We start from the raw sequence: 22618 nt of genomic DNA on the forward strand, positions 1-22618 counted from the left end.
TTCTACATGTAGGTTTTCACTTGTCACAACAATCAGCGAATTTAATCAGCTGTTGGAAACAAACCGGGCTCAATCCTGAATACTAGGCAGCCGCCTAATCGGCTATACTGGCCACGTGACTAGGTGAGGCATACATTCAACGGCTGTTCGATTAGTTTCCTCTCCCTCTGTATATAGTCTCCCTGTCCTAAGTGAACAGTGTATATACTTCTTTCCTTCTTTTTAGAACCCTAAGCACGTCTGCTAATCCGTTTTGGTATAATGTTGCTTGGCCGCTTTGGCCCTTCGCTGTTTTGGAATGCTGAGATTTTCATAGACAGATCCCAGTAATAATGTCTTTCGATATCTCTCTGCAATGTCACATCTTAAATACAGCTCAAAATATTAAAAACACATTTTCATTCGATTAATTGATCACTATAGGGTTATTGTGTATATAAAATATAGGTTCTCAAGCTATACAATAATGCAACATTCAAGATGTCAGCGCCCATGTGCTCAGATTGCTAACAGCAGCGTCACTCAAGACTGTTTTCCTCATTAGTATACACTATTTTCCGTCACCAGCGAATATGTGTGACGTTGGGAACGTTGACGTGGAAAATACAAGTAAGGTTGTCGTGAACTGCATTGAATTATCAGAGTCAAAATTGAAAACGGAACCAGAAACCCTTGTTGAAGCAGAATTTCCCGGAAGTAAAAGTGGTTTCAGAAACGCAATCTCGGTGTACATAAACAAACCGCATGTAGTCAACAGGAGATTATGTGGCGCAAAGATTTTATTTTTGCGGTGGTATCCAGTTAGTAAGGAAAACGAAGTCAGTTCTTTGTCGGAACACTTTACCAAAGCAGACGACATTTGTGATGAAGGGGAGGCAACCCATGCCATCACTCAGTTAGTCGGAGATGTTGATCTGGACTCCTATGGCGAAGGAATGGTGATAATTGTGAGGGATCTCATTCCCAGACAGATTGATAAATACCCAACACTGCGGGAACTTGTTCATTATGGTAATGACCTTGTTTGTTTGATTTAAATAGGTGTAAATTTGACAGAATATTTTTTATTAACAAGGTTACCAGGTTACCCCAGGTTATCCCAGGTTACCAGGTTATCCCAGATATCCAAAATTACCAACGTAAAACTTATTCATGTGAAGGGTTGCTGACCAACTGTAACATATAAGAATTTGTTTGACACAAAAGTTTTGATTTTGTTGTGCTGACAGTTTATCAAGTGTGTGTTTGCAATTGTATTTGTGTGCCTTCAGATTGCTCACGTGATTCCATACTGTTCCTTCCTGTGTGTTATGTGAAGTCGTCTCCTCCACACCAGATGGACATGAACGAGGATGCATACAAGTTTACTTACAAAACTGGGGATACAGCAAGGTGGGGTGTTTATGTAGTAATACGGCAAACATACTTAGAAGTAGGGGATACAAATGGCACACAAGTGCTGAAGGAGTCATTTTCAGCACAGGCACTACACATGTGTACTGCAGTGTGTAAGGTGAAAGGTTTTCAAGAGCATAATTTGATGAAAATCCAAGGGGTTTCCTTTGTTTTCATTAAGGCACTGCTATGCTGGTTGGAAACCCAACGTGTTGGCTAGCTGAAGCTAATTTGCATGGTTCCAGTGATTACTCAGGCTCTTGAAAATGGTGGAAAGTTGAATATTTCCCCCTTTAAGTGGTCTGATTCATTCTACAAGGCGAGACCCAGGTTGTTCCGATAGAGATCTTGATTAGTGATCAGATATTCTTGACTGTGTGCCACCATTTGTTTGTAGAATTTGATTAGTCAGTGGGAGATATGTATGACTCATGATAGCCATTGGTTCCACTACATTGGACCCATGGAAGTCCAGCCTGTTTTGTCAACTTTCGATTCCATTTATGACTGATGAATTGCTCACTAACACAGGATCTACGAAATGCAGCAAAACAAAATTTTGAACAGGCACATGAAATCGACAGACCAACTCTGATGATTTTTCTCATAATTTTGGAATTTTGAATGAAAAACTTGTTCAAATGGAATCAAATGGACTATGGGAGACTTCACTGTAACAGTCTGTTACCTCCCTTGCTTCAGGAAGAGTGAGCGAGGTTAGGTTTCACTACTTTAACTAATATTCCAACATTATCACAATATAAGGAAATGAACCCAGGTCTTAGGCAATGATGAATGAATTGTTTAGCCATGTGACTACCCCACAACCATATGTCTTGAAGAAGATTCAAGATTGGTGTTATAGTGTTTCCATCCTCAGGGTGCAGTTGTCTGTCAGATCTAACAAAGACTCAGGTCATGTGACGTGGAGGTGGTTGAGCGATGTCCTGCTGCAGAAGATTGTGAGATGGGGTCAGGAGGACATGCTGCGAACAGCAACCTCATCTCTGAGACTGGTGCCTGTTGATGAATACAACAGACTGTACAATGATCTCAAGGTCAAATATGGCCATCCATTTGTTGAGGTGGGTAGGTTTGAATGATTACTGATGCTAATGTTTCGTGTATTTCCATTGTGACTAAATGTATACATTCTAGAAAGGACAGTTATTAAATATTTTTGTCATTCCTTTCACAGAAGTGGCCAGAGAAGACAGATCCAAAGAAATTTGTGTATGAGGATGTTGCCATAGCAACCTACCTTCTAGTAATGTACATTTTTGAATTATTTCTTTTTCCTTCATGACTTTCAGTGTTTGATTTTTCATGCTTTATGAATTTGTCAAAATAATTTTCTGAATATGCTGTTTCACAACACTTTCTCAGTAAAGTACAGATTCCAGTAACTTTGTTAGGTTGAGTACCTTAAAGGATTCAAACTGTCTCTCTCAGAGTGAGGCATCTAATTGTTTGCATGCAAAAGATGTTGATCTAACCCATGGGATGGAATTCAGATGACTGATATTGTACAGAAACCTCAAGATGATTGATGGAGTTAGATTGGTTACTTTGCACGCTGGTGATTAAGTTCCTGACTCTGAGAATGTGGGTTTGACTCAACCTAGCAAAAGTATGAGAATCTATACTTCACTGAGAAAGTGTAACCCTGAATATACAATGCTACATTTGACTACTTTGTTACTGACAGTATAGTCACTGCTGCACACTCTAATCAGTGTTTAGCTGCATATGTATTTATGAAAAATAAAAAATACCCAATAGTTCAACAATGCTTAGTTTATATTAATGTATATGTCTTGTTACAATAGCTGATATGGAAGGCAGACCGAGAGAAGCAGGGCGTGACACAGCGTCAGTCCTTTGTTGATCTGGGGTGTGGCAACGGTCTTCTGGTACACATACTAGCAGCTGAAGGGGTAAGGCTAACACCAGCAGGACTATACAGGAATCCGTCAAGGCTGATAATCAGTCCTGAGTCTGAAGTAAATGTCTCTAAGACTGTGTTATAGCATTGTAAGAGGTGGCTTGTCTTTCACAGGTAGCGAATGGAAAACAGCGAGTGTGGCTTTTAGGCTCAGTTTTAAATTATTGCATTAATGCAGTGTTAAATACTTCTGAATTTTAGGTAATAGGGACTTTACAAATTCCTGATTTTAAAAAACAAATTTAGTTAAGTCTGGAATCCGAGATGTTTTGCCTGTTATATTTACCTGCAATGATATTTTACATTTAACATGAATGAGAAATCAACATAGTCGGTCTCTGAACACTACAATTTTTCCTTATCCTGACTCGTGCTTATTGCTTATCTCCTCTTCCCTGGCGAAAGTAGTGGAATAAGTGAAATCCCTTGAAGTTCCCTTCTAAAAGACACTCACCCACGTGTAGCCTCCCCTTTTCCTGCGCAAACGGTCATCTGACCAACCATGTTTGTGACTCTCTTATCGCCCGATGAGGGCGGCTGGAGTTACCTGGAGTCTCCACTACAGCAATAAGTTTTTTGACTATTTCGGTCCTTTAACTACATTTATGTCGTATCCGGTATGTGGTTTATGTATATGTATCACAATTTGTTATTTGTGATTATTGTGTGTTGATATAGCACATATTTCGTCAACCGAGACTTAGTCTCCGTTGAAGAAATCGTGTTTACCATGTAAATTATGGCTGTCAGCGGTTGACCTGCTTTTACTTTCTCCAGCACGTAAGCCCTTATGTTCTTCCACTATTTGCTGTGAATTTTATAGAAATTTATCTGTTTCAAAATTCGTTCTTTTCACAGGTGTGCGAGGGACAGGCAATGTCAATTTGCATTAGTCATGTCTAATCAAATGATTTAGATTTGGGAAACCGTTTTTTCATTAATTGCTGTATTTCATTCCAGTTACCATGCAGGCATGTCCCCAGGGTTATACCTTGGGACCAGCGAGTCGTCCCCTAGACCACAGAAGAGTACTTCATCGGGAACGGGACTGTCACAGCCTAAGAAGTCTAGATCACCATTGTTGTGGAAGACAAAGTCGTCTGCAACAAAGTCGCAGAATCAACAGTCTTCGATGAAGAAGTCTGTGGTGACGAGATCATCCCTCTACAGGAACGACATATCTACGATGAGTCATCGTTGATGCTACACTCTGAGCAACGTAGACTTCGTCAGCAGCCTTGATCATCGCGGTAGACATCTCTATGAGTCGCCGTCACTGAACTCAACGCAACTGATCGACGCAGATGCCTTCATGCAACATGAGCTTGGAAATGTCATGTTGAAGAAGATTGAAGACTACAATCTTCAACTACGTCGACTGCTGCTCCTAGATCGGCCAATACTGCATGGTCACTGCTCTGGGTCGTCAGACAATGCAGACTTCGTCAGCAGCCTCGGTCATCACAACAGACATCTCTACGAGTCAGCCGTGACTGCACTCAACGCATCCGTTTGACACAGACACCTTCATCCAACATGAGCTTGGAGGTCTTGTTGAAGAAGAACGAAGACTACAATCTTCTACGACATCGACTGCTGCTCCGTGTGAGCACTCAACTAGATCTTCACTCACTCCAGAGGATGAAGATTAGGTGTATGCACGCACCTGCTCATGAGGATCGTCACCGTCGTCCTTGTCATCCCGTCACAGTCCGGAGAGAGAGCTGCCTACATCAAGTGAGGGCACACGCACGGGCGAGTGCACTCACGTGAGTGACTACAACCTCGTGTGTGAGGAAGCTCATCTGGGTGAATGCTCTCACAGGTCTACTCATCAGTGAAGATATTCATCAGTCTCCCCAGCTCGTCGAAGGCACCATCAGCACTCATCGCCCCCTTCAGGATCCATCGAATGCGTCGCACTCATGGAAGGCTGAAGACAGATACTACCAATCGTCATCTCCGGAGCAAGCCCTCTGTTGGGACATGGAAGTCACATCATGGATCATGAATGGTCTGGACTTAGTTTCACCATCCAAGGACCCAACTAACCCAACACTTATAGGATGAAGAAGTGAAGGAGAAAGACATATTTTCCAGCTGACGTTTCCGGCAATAACTCCGATATCTATGATCTACGGCATTCAAGTCAGCATCCAAGTTTGAACAACAACATATGCCACCTTTCAACACTCATCGCTTCTCTCTTCACCTTGTGGACCCCTCCATCAGAGCACAAGATGTAGACGAGGCATACAAGATCATCAGCAGTCCCAGCAATGATCTTACAAGATAGACGACATTCGGATGGGCTCGATTTAGAGCCGTCAATGAGACTCTCATCTCAAGTTCAGCAATCCTGCAAAGGAGGAAGAGTGAATGATCCTGTCAACTTTTGTCGCTCTGAAGAAAGATCAGCAGTTTACGTCCGAACACCTCGCCTCAACTACTGTGGGACTGAATCTACTTCCTCGACAAGATTGAAGAGGTAACAAGGATGATTGCCCTAGACTTCAGAGACGTCATGATGATCAAGTCCATTGGCACCTTGACAATGGTGCTCAAGCAGACAAGTCAGCGTTACGCTAACAAGTCCAAGTTCTCCAGAGTCCAGAGAACGAGAGATAAGAAGTTTAATACCGGAGCGTACAGGAGTTAAACATTGAAGATCAGAGTCAGAACAACAGGAGTTTCAACCCTCAGCCGTTCCCATACAACCGTCTCCAGTTGGTGAATGTCTTCAACTCTACTGGAAGAATTGGGGAATTCTCAACGATGAATATGTCACGAAGATTCTTCGAGATGACTGCAACATACCACTGCAAACTACACCTCCGATCACAAGAGATGATAGTATTATCTTCGGTGGAAAAATTCAGACACATCTACCTGGAAGACAATTTGTCAGCTTCAAGCAGCGGAAGTTTTTCACACGCTTTACTCATCTAGGCATGTGCTTGTCAAACAGCATGGTTACGGACAAGCCTAAATGCTAGCAAGGATATGACCATTTGAACAAGATTTCATGATGATCAGTTATCTGCTACACCCTCTACAATCTGATTGGTCCCCGAGAGACAACGCCCTGCAAAGAAAGCCAGTGACGTTACATCTACAATCTGATTGGTCCTCAAGAGACAAGGCCCTGCGGAAAATGTGATGTTATTATTCCAGTGTTAGGAAGTCGTCTACATTTGACTTAGAGTCGTTCAACGATGGAAAGATGTTGTTTACACACTAGATTAGCAGTCTACAGCGTCATTTGATTCTTCAGACGGCATAGAGATCTTCTAACAACAGGCTCCACGCTGCCTATCAGAAGGCATGCAGCAGTGAATTGCAGTTTCTGATCAGACAGCCAGCCAGCCAGCTATAAGTACACTTCCTTGGAATGTCAACTCGTTCATAATGAACAACATTGATGATCTGAAGATGAAGAATAACACATCTTCATGGCATACAAGCCCATCATGAGAGAAGTCACCTCAGTCTACAGTTGGAATTCACTATCAGGCTACTAACTCAGCTTGGATGACTTGAGAATCTCCTCGGGATTTTATTCATCACTGCAGTGAAATACATCGCTGTCCCAGAATCGGTGGGTCAGAGTTCAAGCTGATGATTAGAACAAGTTCTACTCTCTCCATTATCAGTATGTCAGTGATAATGTCTACTCGATCTGCTCATGTCACCTCAGGATATGACCAGACGAAGACACCTACTATTGCGTCTATGACAGCGGTTCCTGAGGCATGGTTTCATGTCCTGACCTGTTTACGACACTGGACATCTTGAGACCATATCTGCTATGGTAGACTCGCCAGTCAATGTTTGCGCAGGAACTTACGTATTAGAGCTGGCATTCAGCAACCATCTTTAGGTAGACACGTCTCTCCAAGGATGGAGTGCCCATTTAAACAATGAGGTTGCAGAAGGATTCTGGAAGAAGGAAGATCGAGCTCTTCACATCAACCAGTTGGAGATGAAAGTGGTGATGCATGTTATCCATCATTGGTCGACAACACTGATAGACAAGCTACTGATGATCCAGACGGACAACTCTACAGTAGCCTTCTACGTAAACAAGGGTCAACTAGACCTCCATCTCTACTACACCTGACGTTTCTACTCTTCGATGTGGTCGACAGTCTGAATCTGCAAATAAAAGTATCTCACATACCAGGAGCCTGCAACATCATGTCAGACGCCTTATCTTGCCCTCTTAGTCTATCTTCAACAGAGTATATGCTGCACCGAGAGACGTTTCAACTAATGAACCGGAGGTTCATATCACAGCAAATAGACTTATTTGCAACAAGGTTCAACTAACAGACAGCAACCTTTGTGTCACCGGTACCAGATCTGTTAACTTGGGCATCAGATGCTCCCATCTCATGGGAAGGACTAAACACATTCATGTTTCCCCCTCCAGTGCTGCTACAAACAGTCATCGAGAAAATCTGACAGCTGCCAGGTGAACCGGACAGACAGTTCCGTATACTGGCCTTGTTTTCAATACTTGGAGCTCATGACTACTGAGATAGCTGAAGGCAACATATCCGCAGATAGCAGAATATTTATGTGACTTACGACATCCAGGGGTCTGAAAGGCTCTACATTATATACATAATGGGCAGTTCTCAGCTAGTTGTCACCATGGAAACAGGAACAAAGCTGACTAAAGTACCCAAGCTACTTGCCTTACTACACTCCTTCAAGTTGGAACATCAACAGCATGGGATCTAAACATCATACTTCAACATCTCACAAGTGATGCCTGTTTATCCCTATATCCACTGAGACACCTATGGAAGTATCCTGCAACACTATCTCAGTGTAGATCAGAGCTGTTATATTGAGAGCCTATAAAGCAGCAGGATTGGAACCTCCGCGAGCCTCCAACCCACATGAAGTCAGAGTCTTGGCCTCTACACTAGTGCTGTATGGGAATTGCTCACTATCAACTATACTATAATGGAGGGCTGTTTTTGGAAGTCAGTGTTTGCCAACCATTATCTACAAGACATAGGCATGGACGACGTCTTTGGCATTCAGCAGTTTGGGCCTCTTGTCGTTGCTCAGCAACTAACAGTTCCCCGAAGACGCTGAGTTCACTCTCCCGTTTTATCATGTGACTTGTGGAAGCCAGACGCTCTGCGGAGTATAATGGTGGAAAGCATGAGTGATTAGGAACCTGTACTCATAATGAAGATACTTGTACATGAAGAGGGGTCGCAACTTGTCTTGATTGCTATATCTTGACATTTAGTTGCATCAGAAACTAGCAGGACACTAGTTACTTTTGATGTCACCACATTCCAGTCAACGAAGCCTTCTGCTAAAGACAAGTTCGACTGGATAAGATACCCCCAGAATCTACAATGAATATTAGAAGAGCAGGACTGAATTATCGCCGTTACAAGTTCCTGATGGGTGGTGGAATTACTGGGCATAATTTTGATAGCCAGCCGAATCCAGCATGGCCTGACTCACCACCGTCTCCATCCGATTCTGTAAGCAATAACCATGAGTCAGGATAAGAAAAAAATATGTAATTTTCTGAATAAAATGATATTTTATACTTATCCTGACTCATGACGAAAGCCCTCCCAGCCGCCCCTCACAGGCATGCTGAATTCCTATAATTCTCGTGTTGGGTGATTTACAAGGAGAGAGTAACAAGCATGGTCGGTCAGCTGGCCGTCTGCACAGGAAAAGGGGAGGCTACACGTGGGTGAGTGTATTTTACATCCACTTCTTTTAGAAGGGAACTTCAAGGGATTTCAGGTATTCCACTACCTTCGCCAGGGAAGAGGAGATAAGCAATAAGCATGAGTCAGGATAAGTGTAAAATATCAATTTTATTCAGAAAATTACATTTTGCTGTTATTTATACAGATTGTTTTTCAGAGCGATAGGTAAACACAAGAAGACAGTGGTAACAGTATTATTAACAGTAAAACTCATTGATTTAAGGATGTCACCATACATATTCATTAGTGACATGTAGATCACGATCCTGGTGGTCTTGAATACTTTTTCAAAACCATTTAAGTGATTTAAGTATGTACATATAATTCTGTAAATAGGTGATAAGAACATGTATTTGAGAAAATGTGCACATGTTGTCGATGTGTTGGTAATTCTGTAGACAATGTTGCAGCATCGAGGCCTTGGATTGGACATCAGGAGGAGAGGTATCTGGGATATGTATGGATCTGAAACAATTCTGAAGGTATTCTCTGAGTAATAATGTACAGAGTGAGGGAATTAGCAGTAATGTTTTGTTGAGATAGTTGGTAGTAATATTGTGTGAAGTGAAGTAAGTAGTACTAACTGTATTGTTGATGTCTTTGGTTTATCAAACAGTTTATGTACATACTGTCCTTAGAGATGCTATTTCATGAAAGATGGAAAACTTGCTTTAGTTAGTAAGTGAAGAAGCTGATGTGCTAACATGTGAAGGTCGTAACTGGTGACTGATGGAATGTGAGTGTACCACACTCAGCAATATTGTAGCTATATGGCAACAGTCCCTAAATAATCAAATCTGGTCCAGACAATCCAGTGATCAATAGCATGAGATCAGCGCAAATGAGATACGATGACATGTGTCAACTAAGTGAGCGTGTCTGACCCCATTGCCTCTTAGGCAGGCATGGGTTCCTGAAGATCAGTCCTAAGCCTGATCTTCAGGGGTGTTGAAATGTGATTTTGCTGGTCAGACCCTGTGACTTTGATGTTTGCATGTGAAGGTGTTTGTATGGTGTAAACTGATGCTGAGAACATCTACCACTGGATTGTCAGGTCCAGATTCATATGTTTTCAATCTGCATTCATATTGCATGATTATTGTTGAGTGCTGGTTTCATAAAAACATCCCATAAAATTGCATCGCTACGTTAAATATCTTTCTATCATCAAAATACCTTTCTATGGTTTTCCCATGTCTTTATTCCAGGAACAGACCATTATTCCATCAGCAGACAGCTTGTTTCCAACATATGATTGGTTGATTGGTAACCATAGTGATGAGCTGACGCCATGGATACCGCTAATGGCAGCAAGGTATATACATGGACTGTGTGTGTCTCTGTTTTAAGTCTGATTCACAAGGCATTATATGGAAAAAAGCTGTGCAGTAAGACCATTACTTGGATGATTGTGCGTCATTCTGACATTATGTGACTGGCGTCATGCGTTTGTTTGGTCAGCATTAATTTTGAATAGGCCAGTGTGACATAAAGGTCAAATATTGCCAATTAGCATAACATAAACAAAATCTTACCTACTCTCTGGTTTAAAAAGATTCTTCTTTAGGTCCTCATATTATTTATTTATGCCTCTGTTCAACACATCTAGCAGCTGATATCTCCCTTTTAACTAATTTTTAACTTACCTTACCATAGGTCTTATGCATATTACCTCAAGCTTCGCTAGTAGAGATCAGACAGACGTTGATTCGCCATTCCCTGAATGGCTACCTCGTATAATCTACGGATGTAGTCACGGAAGTGACGTGATCTCCCTACTCGCGGGAAAGCGAGCCATCCCAAAATCCACTTTTACTTCTAGCGTTCGTCTGATCAGACGTGTTTGTTTCGCTCGGAGTTTTTCTATTGTGTTGAATAAAGTTGTCGTTCAACAGGTAGGTGTGTGTTGTTTTCCTAGGTGTGTGGTTAGTTAAATTGAATTTAACTTCACTTACCTTGCTACCTCGTGTTGTAAATGTTTCCTTTTTTGTCACTTCGATGTGGGTTTTCCTGCGTCGTTTGTGAGGTGTCACAGCGGGCTTGGAGGTTTTTTTATTCCGTCAGGGATACTTCCTCCATCTGTTCTGCTATTTTGTATGGTATTTCCTCCCGGTTTTTGCCTTTTTTCATGTGTTTTTTGTCTCACGTGGCATGTTTCGCAGGTAGCCATGTTGGTTGCTAGCCGTCGCTGTCGCGAGCTTACAGGCGTACTTACCAACTTACGTGTCTCCCATACCGGATCCACAGACTTGGGCAGTCGACGCTCTATCTCTGTCGTGGGAGGGTCTAGACGCGTACGCTTTTCCACCACCCGTTCTTCTCCTGGAAGTGATTGGCAAGATCAAGCAGACACAGAACCTGAGACTAGTTTTGGTCGCGCCCTGGTGGCCAGCCAGACCGTGGTTCCCCGATCTGCGACGCCTCGTCAGCGGAGATCCGGTTCAGCTTCCAGATTGGCCACACCTCCTTCGTCATCCACACAGCCAACAACTCCATCCAGATCCGCTGAGATTCCATCTGCACGGCTGGACCATTTACAGAAGGCATTAAGGGCGAAAGGCTATTCCTTGCGTGTGGCGAATGCCATAGCCCGAGCTCATCGGACATCCACCAGATCCCTCTATGATGACAAGTGGCGCTCATTTGAAAGCTTTTGTGCTCAGGGATCACAGGATCCCATGACAGCTTCCCCACAGTTCGTGGCGAATTTTTTCATGTTTCTACGTAATTCCAAGCATCTCAAAGGCAGTAAGTTGGGTACCTACTTGTCAGCGTTGAACTCCGTCTTGGCGGTCAAGACGGATCGTCAGATTTCTAAAGTTCCAGAACTGGTTGCCCTGCTGAAGGCGTTCAAGTTGGAGGACCAGAAGGTCAAGTTCCGCCCTCCAGCTTGGGATCTGAATGGCGTTTTGCAACACTTGAGAGGCCCCCCATATGAGCCCCTAGAGGATGCTTCTTTCGAGCTGTTGTCCAGGAAGACGGTCTTCTTACTTGCCCTAGCTACGGCAGCTAGAGTTAGTGAGATTCATGCCCTGGATGTCACACAAGTGCGTTTTGAACAAGCTAGACATGGCCGAGTCCACTTGGGGTTGCTGTGGGACTTCATTGCCAAGAATCAGCTTCCCGGTCAACCGGATAGACGGTTCTCCATCCCGCCTTTATCGACCATCCTCGGACGACATGATATGGAGGAGGAGTTCCTGTGTCCAGTCAGGGCCCTTAGATGTTACATCCAGAGGTCTGCCTTGAAGAGACATTCCCGAAAAAGACTGTTTATCCCTTTTTCTTCATCGTGCAAGGGGGAAGTTAATAGAAACACTATTGCTCTGTGGCTTCGTGCGACTATCCTGGCGGCGTACGATGCCAAGAAACTTCCCCATCCGACGGCGAACAACCCTCATGAAATTAGAGCTCTGGCGTCTACTATGGCCCTCCACAGGAACTGTACAGTGCCACAGATTATGGAGGGTTGTTTTTGGAAGTCGTCCACTGTTTTTGCCTCACACTACCTGAGGGACTTGGCTGTCGAGGACATGGAGGGGCTTCAGTCTTTTGGCCCGTTGGTGGTTGCACAGCAACTCACCCGGCCTTCCGCCCATTAGGTAATTATGTTGTTCTTACCTTTGGTCTTAAGATTAACCTCACCCTCTGGGTGCGTCGGTTTCTCTTTGGAGTTCCCTTGGGTTATCCTTTGTCCTGTTTCCAGGTTTACCCTGTGACGTTGACATTGGTCTCCCGGGTCTCCTGTGCATATGCTTGTTCTGCTGAAGATTTGAAGGTCCACACCACCGTCCTCTCTGTCGAAGCCATATGCATAAGACCTATGGTAAGGTAAGTTAAAAATTTATTAAAATCTAAATATTTTAGATATTTAAATACTTACCTTACCATAGGGCGGTGACTCCCTCCCAACGCTGGATGCTCCTCCCCACTTTGGACTCTTCGGACCTTTCTTTCCTGCTGCCAGTAAAAGTGAATTTTGGGATGGCTCGCTTTCCCGCGAGTAGGGAGATCACGTCACTTCCGTGACTACATCCGTAGATTATACGAGGTAGCCATTCAGGGAATGGCGAATCAACGTCTGTCTGATCTCTACTAGCGAAGCTTGAGGTAATATGCATAAGACCTATGGTAAGGTAAGTATTTAAATATCTAAAATATTTAGATTTTGATAAAAATTTATCCTACAGCTGCTGTTAACAGCTCCATGATTTGAACAGATCCTGCTAAGCTGTTTTTAACTTGTCCTTCCACTGGTCAAACAGATTCTCCTAAAGCTGCCATTACTTTCTTCTCACACTGTTTAACAGATCCTCTTGAAACTGCAGTTACCTTGTTCCCAGTGCTTTATACAGATCTAAACTGCTGTGACTCTATACTCCCTGTTATAAACACATTCTCCTAGAGCTGCTGTTACTTTCTCCTCCCTGTTTTTGTACAGATCCTTCTAAGGCTAAAGTTGGTGTTACCTTGTCCTCCCTGTCTTCAACAGATCGTCCTACAGCTGCAATTATTTTGTCCTCCCCTGCTGTCTTCATGACTTTGACAAAAAGTTCAGTGAGAGAGAAAAGGGTACCTCCCCGTACCGGACTTACCTAAACTTTGTGAAAGAGGTTGGGGAGATGTGTGGCTTCAGTGTGGAGGAGGACACACTCAGAATACCCTCAACAAAGCGAGTAAGTGTTTGACTTGACAAAAAGACAAAAGCCAAGTAATGTAAGAAGAACTTTTGTCCTGTGTCAGCTTTCTTTCAGTGCTGGACTTGGGCAGTCTTCCTGGCAAGCTTTTATACTCAGAGATATCAGTATTTACCCCCTGGATGCCATAGGGACATATGTGTCCTTCCTCTTCAACCCTCGCAGTGAAGTACAATAAATTCTAAATATATCAAGCACATATATATACTTCACAGTTTTGAATTTTGTGGAAAATTCTGTGTTTCTTGATACCATCCACTATTATTTCAGACAAAACTAAAGTGCTTAAATCTTTTACTTACCTCTTATCATCATTAAATGCATACTTCGCTTACTCTTCGAAAACAGACTACAGAAGTCGAAATCGAAACCTTGCTAACCTAACACTCGCCAAGGCGGTACGATTAAAGACATCTGGGTGACTGGGAAGGTCACACAGTCTCTCACGTAGCCACATGGAAAAGTCATTCCTTTCTTATTCACGTAACGAAGCAGATGTTTGAATTGAGATCTCTATATTATAGTATATTTTTGGACTGCAGCTGTATATTTTGCATTGTGGTCACTATTTGTTTACTACCTGTGATGTTTTTTAGTTTGCTAGTTTTGAATAAGGACGTACTCACTGATGCTGAGTATTTCATTCTTGTTGGTTGTTTCACTCATTAGTTTTTTCTGTTCCCATGCTTATTGAGTGAAGTCCATGCATTTTGGTTCGTGTGAGATATCTTGGCGTGCGTCTTTGTCTATCTTTTCTGTTTGTTCCTCCCTCTTGCGGTGGCGGAGGGAGCATGTATTTTTTGTATTATGCTTTATTTTGCCAGCAAATTTTTTGTACGTGCCGTCAAAATGGTGGTCCCATGTGATTTACTGGTTTGTTAAAATAAAATAAAATTTCCCTTTACTGCAGATTAATAAATGTTTTTTCTGCTCGTATTTTAGCATGCTTTATGCCCCAGCCTCATTGCATAAAGTGTCACGGTCTCAAGTCGCACAAGGAACCACATTCTCGGTGTTTAAATTGCATTTCTCAGTGCACTTGGGACTCCAGGTGTTCTGAGTCCGGCAAGTTATCCCTTGACTTATTCAGGTCTTATCTGCAGGCGAAAAGAAGAGACTTAAGCAACAGAGTCTTTGCTGGAAAACCCATCAGGAAGACTTTGTGGGCCAACCTATCCCATCTACCCCGGGATCGTCGGGCAATCCTACTAGTGCGCCTTCAGGTGTATTGCTGTTGGACATGGCACTTGGTGTGACAACTGTGTTACCTATGGAAAATGGACACCAGAGGGTGTTAGACTCATCTTTCACTGGTGCACCTGTTGGACAGGGCACACTCATTAGACAGAGTGCACTGGCATGATTGAGCTCACCTAACCCGTTTGGTGTATCTAGCTGTAGTGGTGTACCTCTACAGCAGCAGGGCAGTCTACAACATGGGACTGGCGTACCACAGCAGTTGTCTCCTGGACCAGGAAGTGACTTATTAAAACTTTTATCAGTCAGGTGTGCCTCAGCAGGTAGGGAATTACCCACCTGTGTTCCAATTCTAAGTTTTGACCTGAGTGTCATATACAACTTTAAGAACCCAGTGTTTAACCAGTCACATCAACACACCCAGATGAGGCCTCCTGCCCCTCCTGCTCCTCCTGTCTTGTCTTCATCATCCCCTCAACAGTCTCGTCTCTTAATGCCTGAGGTAGTCATTCAGTCTAGTTCTCTTCCTCCACCTCCTTTCACTATCTCCGATAGGTTCTCACGGTCCTCAAAAAGGGACAAAAAGGGTTGCTGACTGAAGAACTTCTCCTTTAGGCTCACCTTGCTCTGAGAAAGATTTCCAGCCAGATTATGAGGAAAGTACGGATGATGTGGAGACTATGGACCAATCACAAACTGAGACCCACCTTGGTATGGAGGCTGTTTTGAATGGATGGCGGATAGACTTCAGACTTCATGCCCTACCCCAGCCACAGGGGTGGATATGAAGCTTACTATTTGGGACTCACCAGATCTTCGTCTTCTGCTCGTGGTTTCATTGAACCAGCTTCGGTTCAAGATCTCACCGAGAAAATGGCTTATTAGCCTATCTATCCAGGATGCCTACCTGCATGTCACACTTTTCAAGCCTCACAGGATGTACTTCTGTTTTTATTTCAACGGCCAGCATTTCCAATGGTGGGTACTTCCGTTTGGAATATCTTCGGCCCTATGGCTGTTAACATGCTTACTGGTGCCGATTATTCGCTTCCTTCATCAGCGGGGGATAGAATGCAGTCCTTACATAGATGACTGCCTTTTGAATCACTGAGATTGTCAAAGGTTTGTCAAGCAGGAGTTCACTCTCAGGTTGTTCCTTCAACTAGATTGGTTGATCAGTTGGGAGAAGCCGCACCTGGAGCCTTTTCAGAGACTCACCTTCACAGGAGGTTTGTTCCTCACAGACCAGGACAGGCTCAGAATCCCTCCTGACTGATGGGTGAAGATATTGGACTGTGTCCACAAGGGTTTGACCCAGGTCCTCAAGTTGAGACATTGGCAGGCCATTCTTGATATGTTGATGTCTCAACAAATATAACAAAAATATAGTGTCCGTATCCACAGCAAATTCTCTCCATGTGATACAAGTTAGAGTGACCTAATGTAAAGCATAGCAGAGTTATGCAGACATCTGAGGTCATAGAGGAAAATCTATTTTTGACATTTATTCCAAGCCATTTTTAATGTTGAGCATGTAACGTTATGCATTAGCACATAAATCCATTTCATATACACTTACGTCGGTCAGGCATCAGGCTGTATTTTCTTCTCTCTCACATCGTAAAGATGACTAATTAAAAAGCTTGAAACAGCGTGCTTTTATTGGTGCATGATAAAAAATGGAGAAATTTACTGTTTTTTCACGCAAACAAAAGTTTTGGACACTATTTAGCAGTGTCTATTTCTCAAAACCCAGAGGTAGTCGCAGTTATGTTTATACCAACAGACAGGAAATGAAATATTCAATATTTCTGTGCAATTTTATAGTCAAACGCAGATCCAGGACCATGTGAGTGCAATTCTCACACAAAGTTCACTTTTTAAACCTTATGAAAATGTGTGCCTGAAAAAACTCGGCACCCAGGGGCTTAAGGTGCTTCCTTTTTCTCGTTTGAGAGCTAGTATTTGTTACAGCCAAATTAGCAGGCTTTTTTCATATTCAATCTGATTAATCAATTCAGCTTTCAAGCTAAGTTTATGATTGATTTTTCAGGTGTGTTTTATTGGTCGAGTGAGAACATACTCCAAGAAAGAAGAGTCTCTCCAAGACACGACACGGACACTCTACGTTCAAAGTCGATGTGTACAAGCGAAACCTGAATCTAACTCTCCATGTTGTAAGAAGCCACGATTAAATGTCTCAGAGCCTGGGAAGGGATGGTCAGCCAAGTTTGAGGCTCGGCAGAGTGAGGAGCCAGTTAGAAATTGTCAGAAAGTTGCCACAGCAACCAAACAGGCCATTGTGAAGACTGTTTTTGAGAAGATTCTCGTGGCACCAGATAGTGAGGTTGTCTCCGTTGGTGATGGAAAACACTGGAGAAAAGGAGGTAGGATTGCTGTAAACATTACAACCATAATAGTCTTGCATTGTCTTTACGTGACAGAAAATATGATGTGAAGTGGGAATGGGACACGTTCAAGGTTGATAGATCATATGCTTGTTATGAGGTTGAGTGTACTGGTGGTCCTTCACACTATTAAATTTACTTCAGGGAAGAACTTAGCCATGTAAAATTTTTAACCAGTGTGTTATGGTTAATAATTTGCTGTGACAAAAGGTATAAGAAATCCCCTCAGAATCAGCAAAATATGACACAGACAAGTCTAACTATTTAGTAATATCTTACGCAAACGTTTAGCAAGTTACAACGATTCACAATAGAGATTTCTAGTAAAGTGTAACTGAGTCAGATGTAAAGTAATAGGTCACAGATATAGTGAGTGAGTGAGTGAGTTTAGTTTTACGTCGCACTCAGCAATATTCCAGCTATATGGCGACGGTCTGTAAATAATCAAGTCTGGACCAGACAATCCAGTGATCAACAACATGAGCATCGATCTGCGCAATTGGGAACCGATGACATGTGTCAACCAAGTCAGCTAGTCTGACCACCCGATCCCGTTAGTCGCCTCTTACGACAAGCATAGTCACCTTTTATGGCAAGCATGGGTTGCTGAAGGCCTATTCTACCCCGGGACCTTCACGGGTCGTCACAGATATAATATCAACCCACCAAAGTCAATCTTGAATGTAGGTCAAATGTTGATGAAGAAACAGATGTACTTGGGTTGAACAGTTGAACTGCAGTATAGATCCAAGTGTAAGTCTGTGTGTGTCCCACCAACACAACAACCAGCCTATATATATATTGTCACAGATTCTTGAACATTCCAGCACTGTGCCACTGCATCACTGTTAACTTAGAACTTTCTTGTTTGGCCTCGTATTTACCAACATTCATAACACACGCTCAGATACAGAAGAGTGTCTAAAGGGAGGCAACTCTGAAGTGCTGCCTTGAAGCTACCTTGCCACTAAAATACCATTACCATGATATGTGACCCATAATAACTATCAATCAAAACTCTAAAAATTGTGACCCAGTGATAACTATCACAGTGTTAATCCATGATATACAAAATTACAGAAAATACACTCTTGTAACAAATGCTCGACTTTAGCTCAATGAATGAGTTGGTGCAACTAGGCAAATGTGTCCAATTGAATGACTGTTCACATAACATGAACTGTTTTTCTCTCTTTCTGTATATTTTAATCAATAAATGTATAGTTTGTATAAAAACTAAACTTAGAGGTCTGCTTGAGTTCACTAAACCGGTTTTCTATGTTAAGGAATTCTGTGAGTCAGATCAAATATGACCAACTGATGCTAAACATCATTCACTCACACTCCCTGCCAGGTAGCCTGCCGTTGTGTGAAGTGGCGCAGCTGCTCGACGAGGACATCCTGCAGCAGCTGAAGGCAGAGAGTGGAGGCCTGCAGACACTGCTACGAAACCACAACAGTGTATTTCAAGGTAACCTTGTGTTTAGTCTTATAATGCTTTGTAAAGTGAAATGTCCTTTAGCCATTCAGCATACTTGAGGTACCCTGATTTGGATGTTATCTGTGGAACCCAGCGTATCACGTCTTCTTCAGAAGCTTCAGCAGAGCCAGTAACTTTGACAATTAAGTGACTTTCGGTTTTGTCATAGATACAAAGTTTAAGGTTTTTTAAAGCTATTCATATTTCTTTCCACTGAGGTAGGGTAGCCTATTGGTTAAAGCATTTGCTTGTCCTGCCTAAATCACAGGTTTGACCACCCACATGGCTTCAGTGTGTAAAGCCAATGTCTGGTGTCCTCCACCTTCATATGACTGGTATATTGCTGATAGCAGTATAAAGCCTACTCATGTTTCCAAGGTATTTTCATATCATAATCCTTCAACACATCCATTTTCATAAGGCTATTCAAGCCTTTAAGAATACTTTTGATGAACAATGAAGTGGACTTCTGTGTGTGCATTACTGTTTTGAAATTCTCAATCCTCCTCTATGCATCTGCAGTGTCTGGAGGGCGGGTGCGTCTCCGCGATTTCTCACAAGCCAACCCTTGGAGTCAGTCCCGCAAAGCCAAAAACAAGAAGCTGTCAGCTGCAGACCATCACAAGACTTCACTGTGCTGGTTCCATGCAAACCATCCCGATGGCTGCCCTCGCTCAGCTGACAAGTGTGACTTTGCTCATGGACAACCGGAGTTACGAGGAAAGCCTCCACTTGAGAAATAATGCAGCTCCTTGTTAACATATACATGCCTACCTGCGTCTTTCATGAAGATGATGTTCTATAGGTGCAAGAACAGTGTTTAGAACTGTGTCCTTAACCACCAGAATACTTGAAAGTTGAAGGGCTCACTTGTTCCATATATGATCCATTTTCTCCCAATGCTGACCCATGCTTGCCATAAAAGGTGACTAACAGAATCAGAGGTCAGGCTTGCTGACTTGGCTGACATGTTATTGGTTCCCAACTGCGCAGATCAATGCTCATGCTGTTCATCACTTGATTGTCTGGTCCAGATTATTTACAGACTGCCTCCATACAGTGATCGAAATAACGGCCTGCCCGACTGCCTGTGGCCGGTAAATTTTGAGTGGGGCTGCCTGGAAATTCTCTCCACCTGCCTGATTGTCTGGCTGAATCTTTTAAGGTTGACCTACTTTCAGTTCGCTTTCAGGACGATCATTCCATTTTAATTGTCATGTTATATTTTGATTTAAGAAAGATGAATGAAAGCTACGAGTATATTCCATAATTATACATGACAACTCTTCAGCCAGTGACGATAGCAACAGGACACTAAAACTGGCTGGCTTAGTAAGCTACGCTATGATTGGATTGTAGTCACGTGGTTCAGTAAGAACCAATCAAAGAGAGGGTTACTTACTCGTTTGTACTTGTTACAAAATGGTGCCTTTTGTAAGTTATTGCAAAAAAGTAAGTTACAAAGGTGGGCAGGCAACTTTCAAGATGGGCAGACAACATTTATGGGCCACCAGCCTGGCTGTCAGGTTGAGTTGAAAAATTATTTCAATCACTGCCTCCATATAGCTTGAATATTGCGGAGTGCAGTGTAAAACTAAACTCACTCATTTTCCCAATCCTGTACTCATGCTGTTGATCCCCAAAGGGGCAACTTTACCTGACCTCCAGTGCATTTGTTCCACAACACTGTGCTTTAAGTACAGTGTTTGTAACAATAGCATTATTAGCAAGACTTTAATGAATGACTCTGAACAAATTGTATGACAGTTCTTTGTACTGGAACATCTGATCAAGTAATTGGTTAATTGATCGATCTTGTTTGCATCCATAATGAATGATGGGCTCTTGATCATATACAATGTGTATGTGCATGCAGGTGTGCCCTGGTTGTTTGGTACAGTGCAAAATTCCAGCTGCATATTTTTATCCCCCCGGCATGTAATGTAATGCAGGGGGATATAGTCGACGCCTTGTCTGTCCGTCCGTCCGTCCATCCATAATCATTTTGTTTCCCAGAGCATAACTCAGAAACTGTTCAATATTTTTAGACCAAACTTGATAGATATGACAATCTCAACCTATAGTTGTGCTGTTTCCTATTTACAGAGTTTTGGCATTTTTATTTTTTTTTGTTTTTTTCCATAGAACATTTTGGTGTTAGCCTAATGGTGAGGTGGGTTTCGTTTCCGGAGCAGAACTCAAAAACCGTTCAATATTTTTCTGCAAAACTTGTTACATACATCAGTCAGAACCTAAAGTGGTGCCTTTTGGTACTTGCAGGTTTTGTGATACATTATTTTCTCGGTTTCAATGGAAACGTTTTGGACGTAGTCTTAAAAGTGAGAGGTGTGTTTCGTTTCCGGAGCACATCTCAAAAACTGTGTAATATCTGTGCGCAAAAGTTGGTAGATATGTGTGGCTGATCCCAAAGTGGTGCCTTTTGATCTTTACAGGTTTTTGTGATTTATTATTTTCTCCGTTTCCATGGAAATGTTTCGGACTTGGTCTCAAAATAGAGGGACGGGCTTCGTTTCCGGAACACAACTCCAAAACTTCTAAATATCTTTCTGCAAAACTTGGCAGATATGTAGGGGAGACCCTAAAGTGGTGCCTTTTGCTATTTACAGATTTTTGTGATTTATCTTTTTCCCAGTTTCCATGGAAACGATTCTTAGTCTCAAAATGGAGGGATGGGCCTCATCTCAGAAACTATTCACTATCTTACAGCAAATCTTGGCAGATATTCGAGGCAGACCGCAAAGTGGTACCATTTGCTACTTACAATGTTTTGTTATTTTTATTTTTCCTGGTTTCCATGGAAACAATTTTGACTTAGTCTCAAAATGGAGGGATATGCTTCGTTTCCAGAGGAAACTATTTCCTAGCTTTCAGCAGATCTTGGCAGATATATGAGACAGATCTTGAAGTGGTGCCTTTTGCTGTTTACAGATATATGGCATTTATATTGTTCATGACTTCCATGGAAACGATTCAAACTTAATCTAAGAAAACATTAAGTAACTGTCAGATGATTTGTCCTTTCAAATATGTTGGGGGCCAGGGGGATATGTCATCTTTTGATGACTCTTGTCTAACCTGGTAAATAGTTGTCTGGATCAGACTAGTGATTGATCTAAGCAACAAGGTGAAAAATGATTGTCACAGGTATGTTAGTTCTCAGAACCGTCATCCCTTCGCAGTGTGATTACCACACCAATCATTCCAAAGTGGTGGTTTGGTGTGGGACATGGGTTGAAAATTCATCAGGTCACAACAAACTTATCCCAGAAATTGTGATCCCTGTAAGTGTACATGGGACTCCATTCACAATTACCAGGGCCTAGATTTTCAAAGCTCTCAGAGTCATAAATGACTATCTTTGCTCTGGACCATTACTGCAAAGGTAACCCATCCTTCTTGTGGATGTTATAGAGGAGGGCAAAAAACAAAAGGCAAAACAAACCTGTTTAACTGGAAATTTTAGATTCTGAACATGGTCCATTGAACCACATAAATCCTCATCGTAGATAATTTTTTACATGAATGAAAAAAAACCCGCAGTGATTTGGAAAATATATTCATACATATTTTGTGATCTTTGAAAATGACACTATTCCATCTACATCAGTAGGTCCTTTTCTTTCATTCCCTTCCCCGCTCTGAACTGCTCTTGGCTCCATCCTGTGGTATGGAGAACCTGTTCCATATTTTAATAAATAAACTAAATAAAAACAAACAGTGAG

At 42.4% G+C, this 22618-nt stretch overlaps 1 protein-coding gene across 1 annotated transcript; it reads left to right on the plus strand.

Annotated features, from left to right (window-relative positions):
- The first annotated feature begins 476 nt into the window (after positions 1 to 476).
- On the plus strand, positions 477 to 22611 carry LOC137256330 (probable tRNA (uracil-O(2)-)-methyltransferase). Its single transcript, XM_067794109.1, has 11 exons — positions 477 to 1011; positions 1272 to 1392; positions 2276 to 2480; positions 2594 to 2662; positions 3225 to 3332; positions 9504 to 9575; positions 10302 to 10408; positions 13586 to 13769; positions 17041 to 17374; positions 18750 to 18866; positions 19398 to 22611. The coding sequence occupies exons 1-11, from the start codon at positions 573 to 575 to the stop codon at positions 19616 to 19618; spliced, it is 1977 nt and encodes a 658-aa protein (XP_067650210.1). The 5' UTR covers positions 477 to 572; the 3' UTR covers positions 19619 to 22611.
- Positions 22612 to 22618: the final 7 nt, after the last annotated feature.

Source organism: Haliotis asinina, chromosome 1 (genome assembly GCF_037392515.1).
Source record: "Haliotis asinina isolate JCU_RB_2024 chromosome 1, JCU_Hal_asi_v2, whole genome shotgun sequence".
Taxonomy (NCBI): domain Eukaryota; kingdom Metazoa; phylum Mollusca; class Gastropoda; order Lepetellida; family Haliotidae; genus Haliotis; species Haliotis asinina.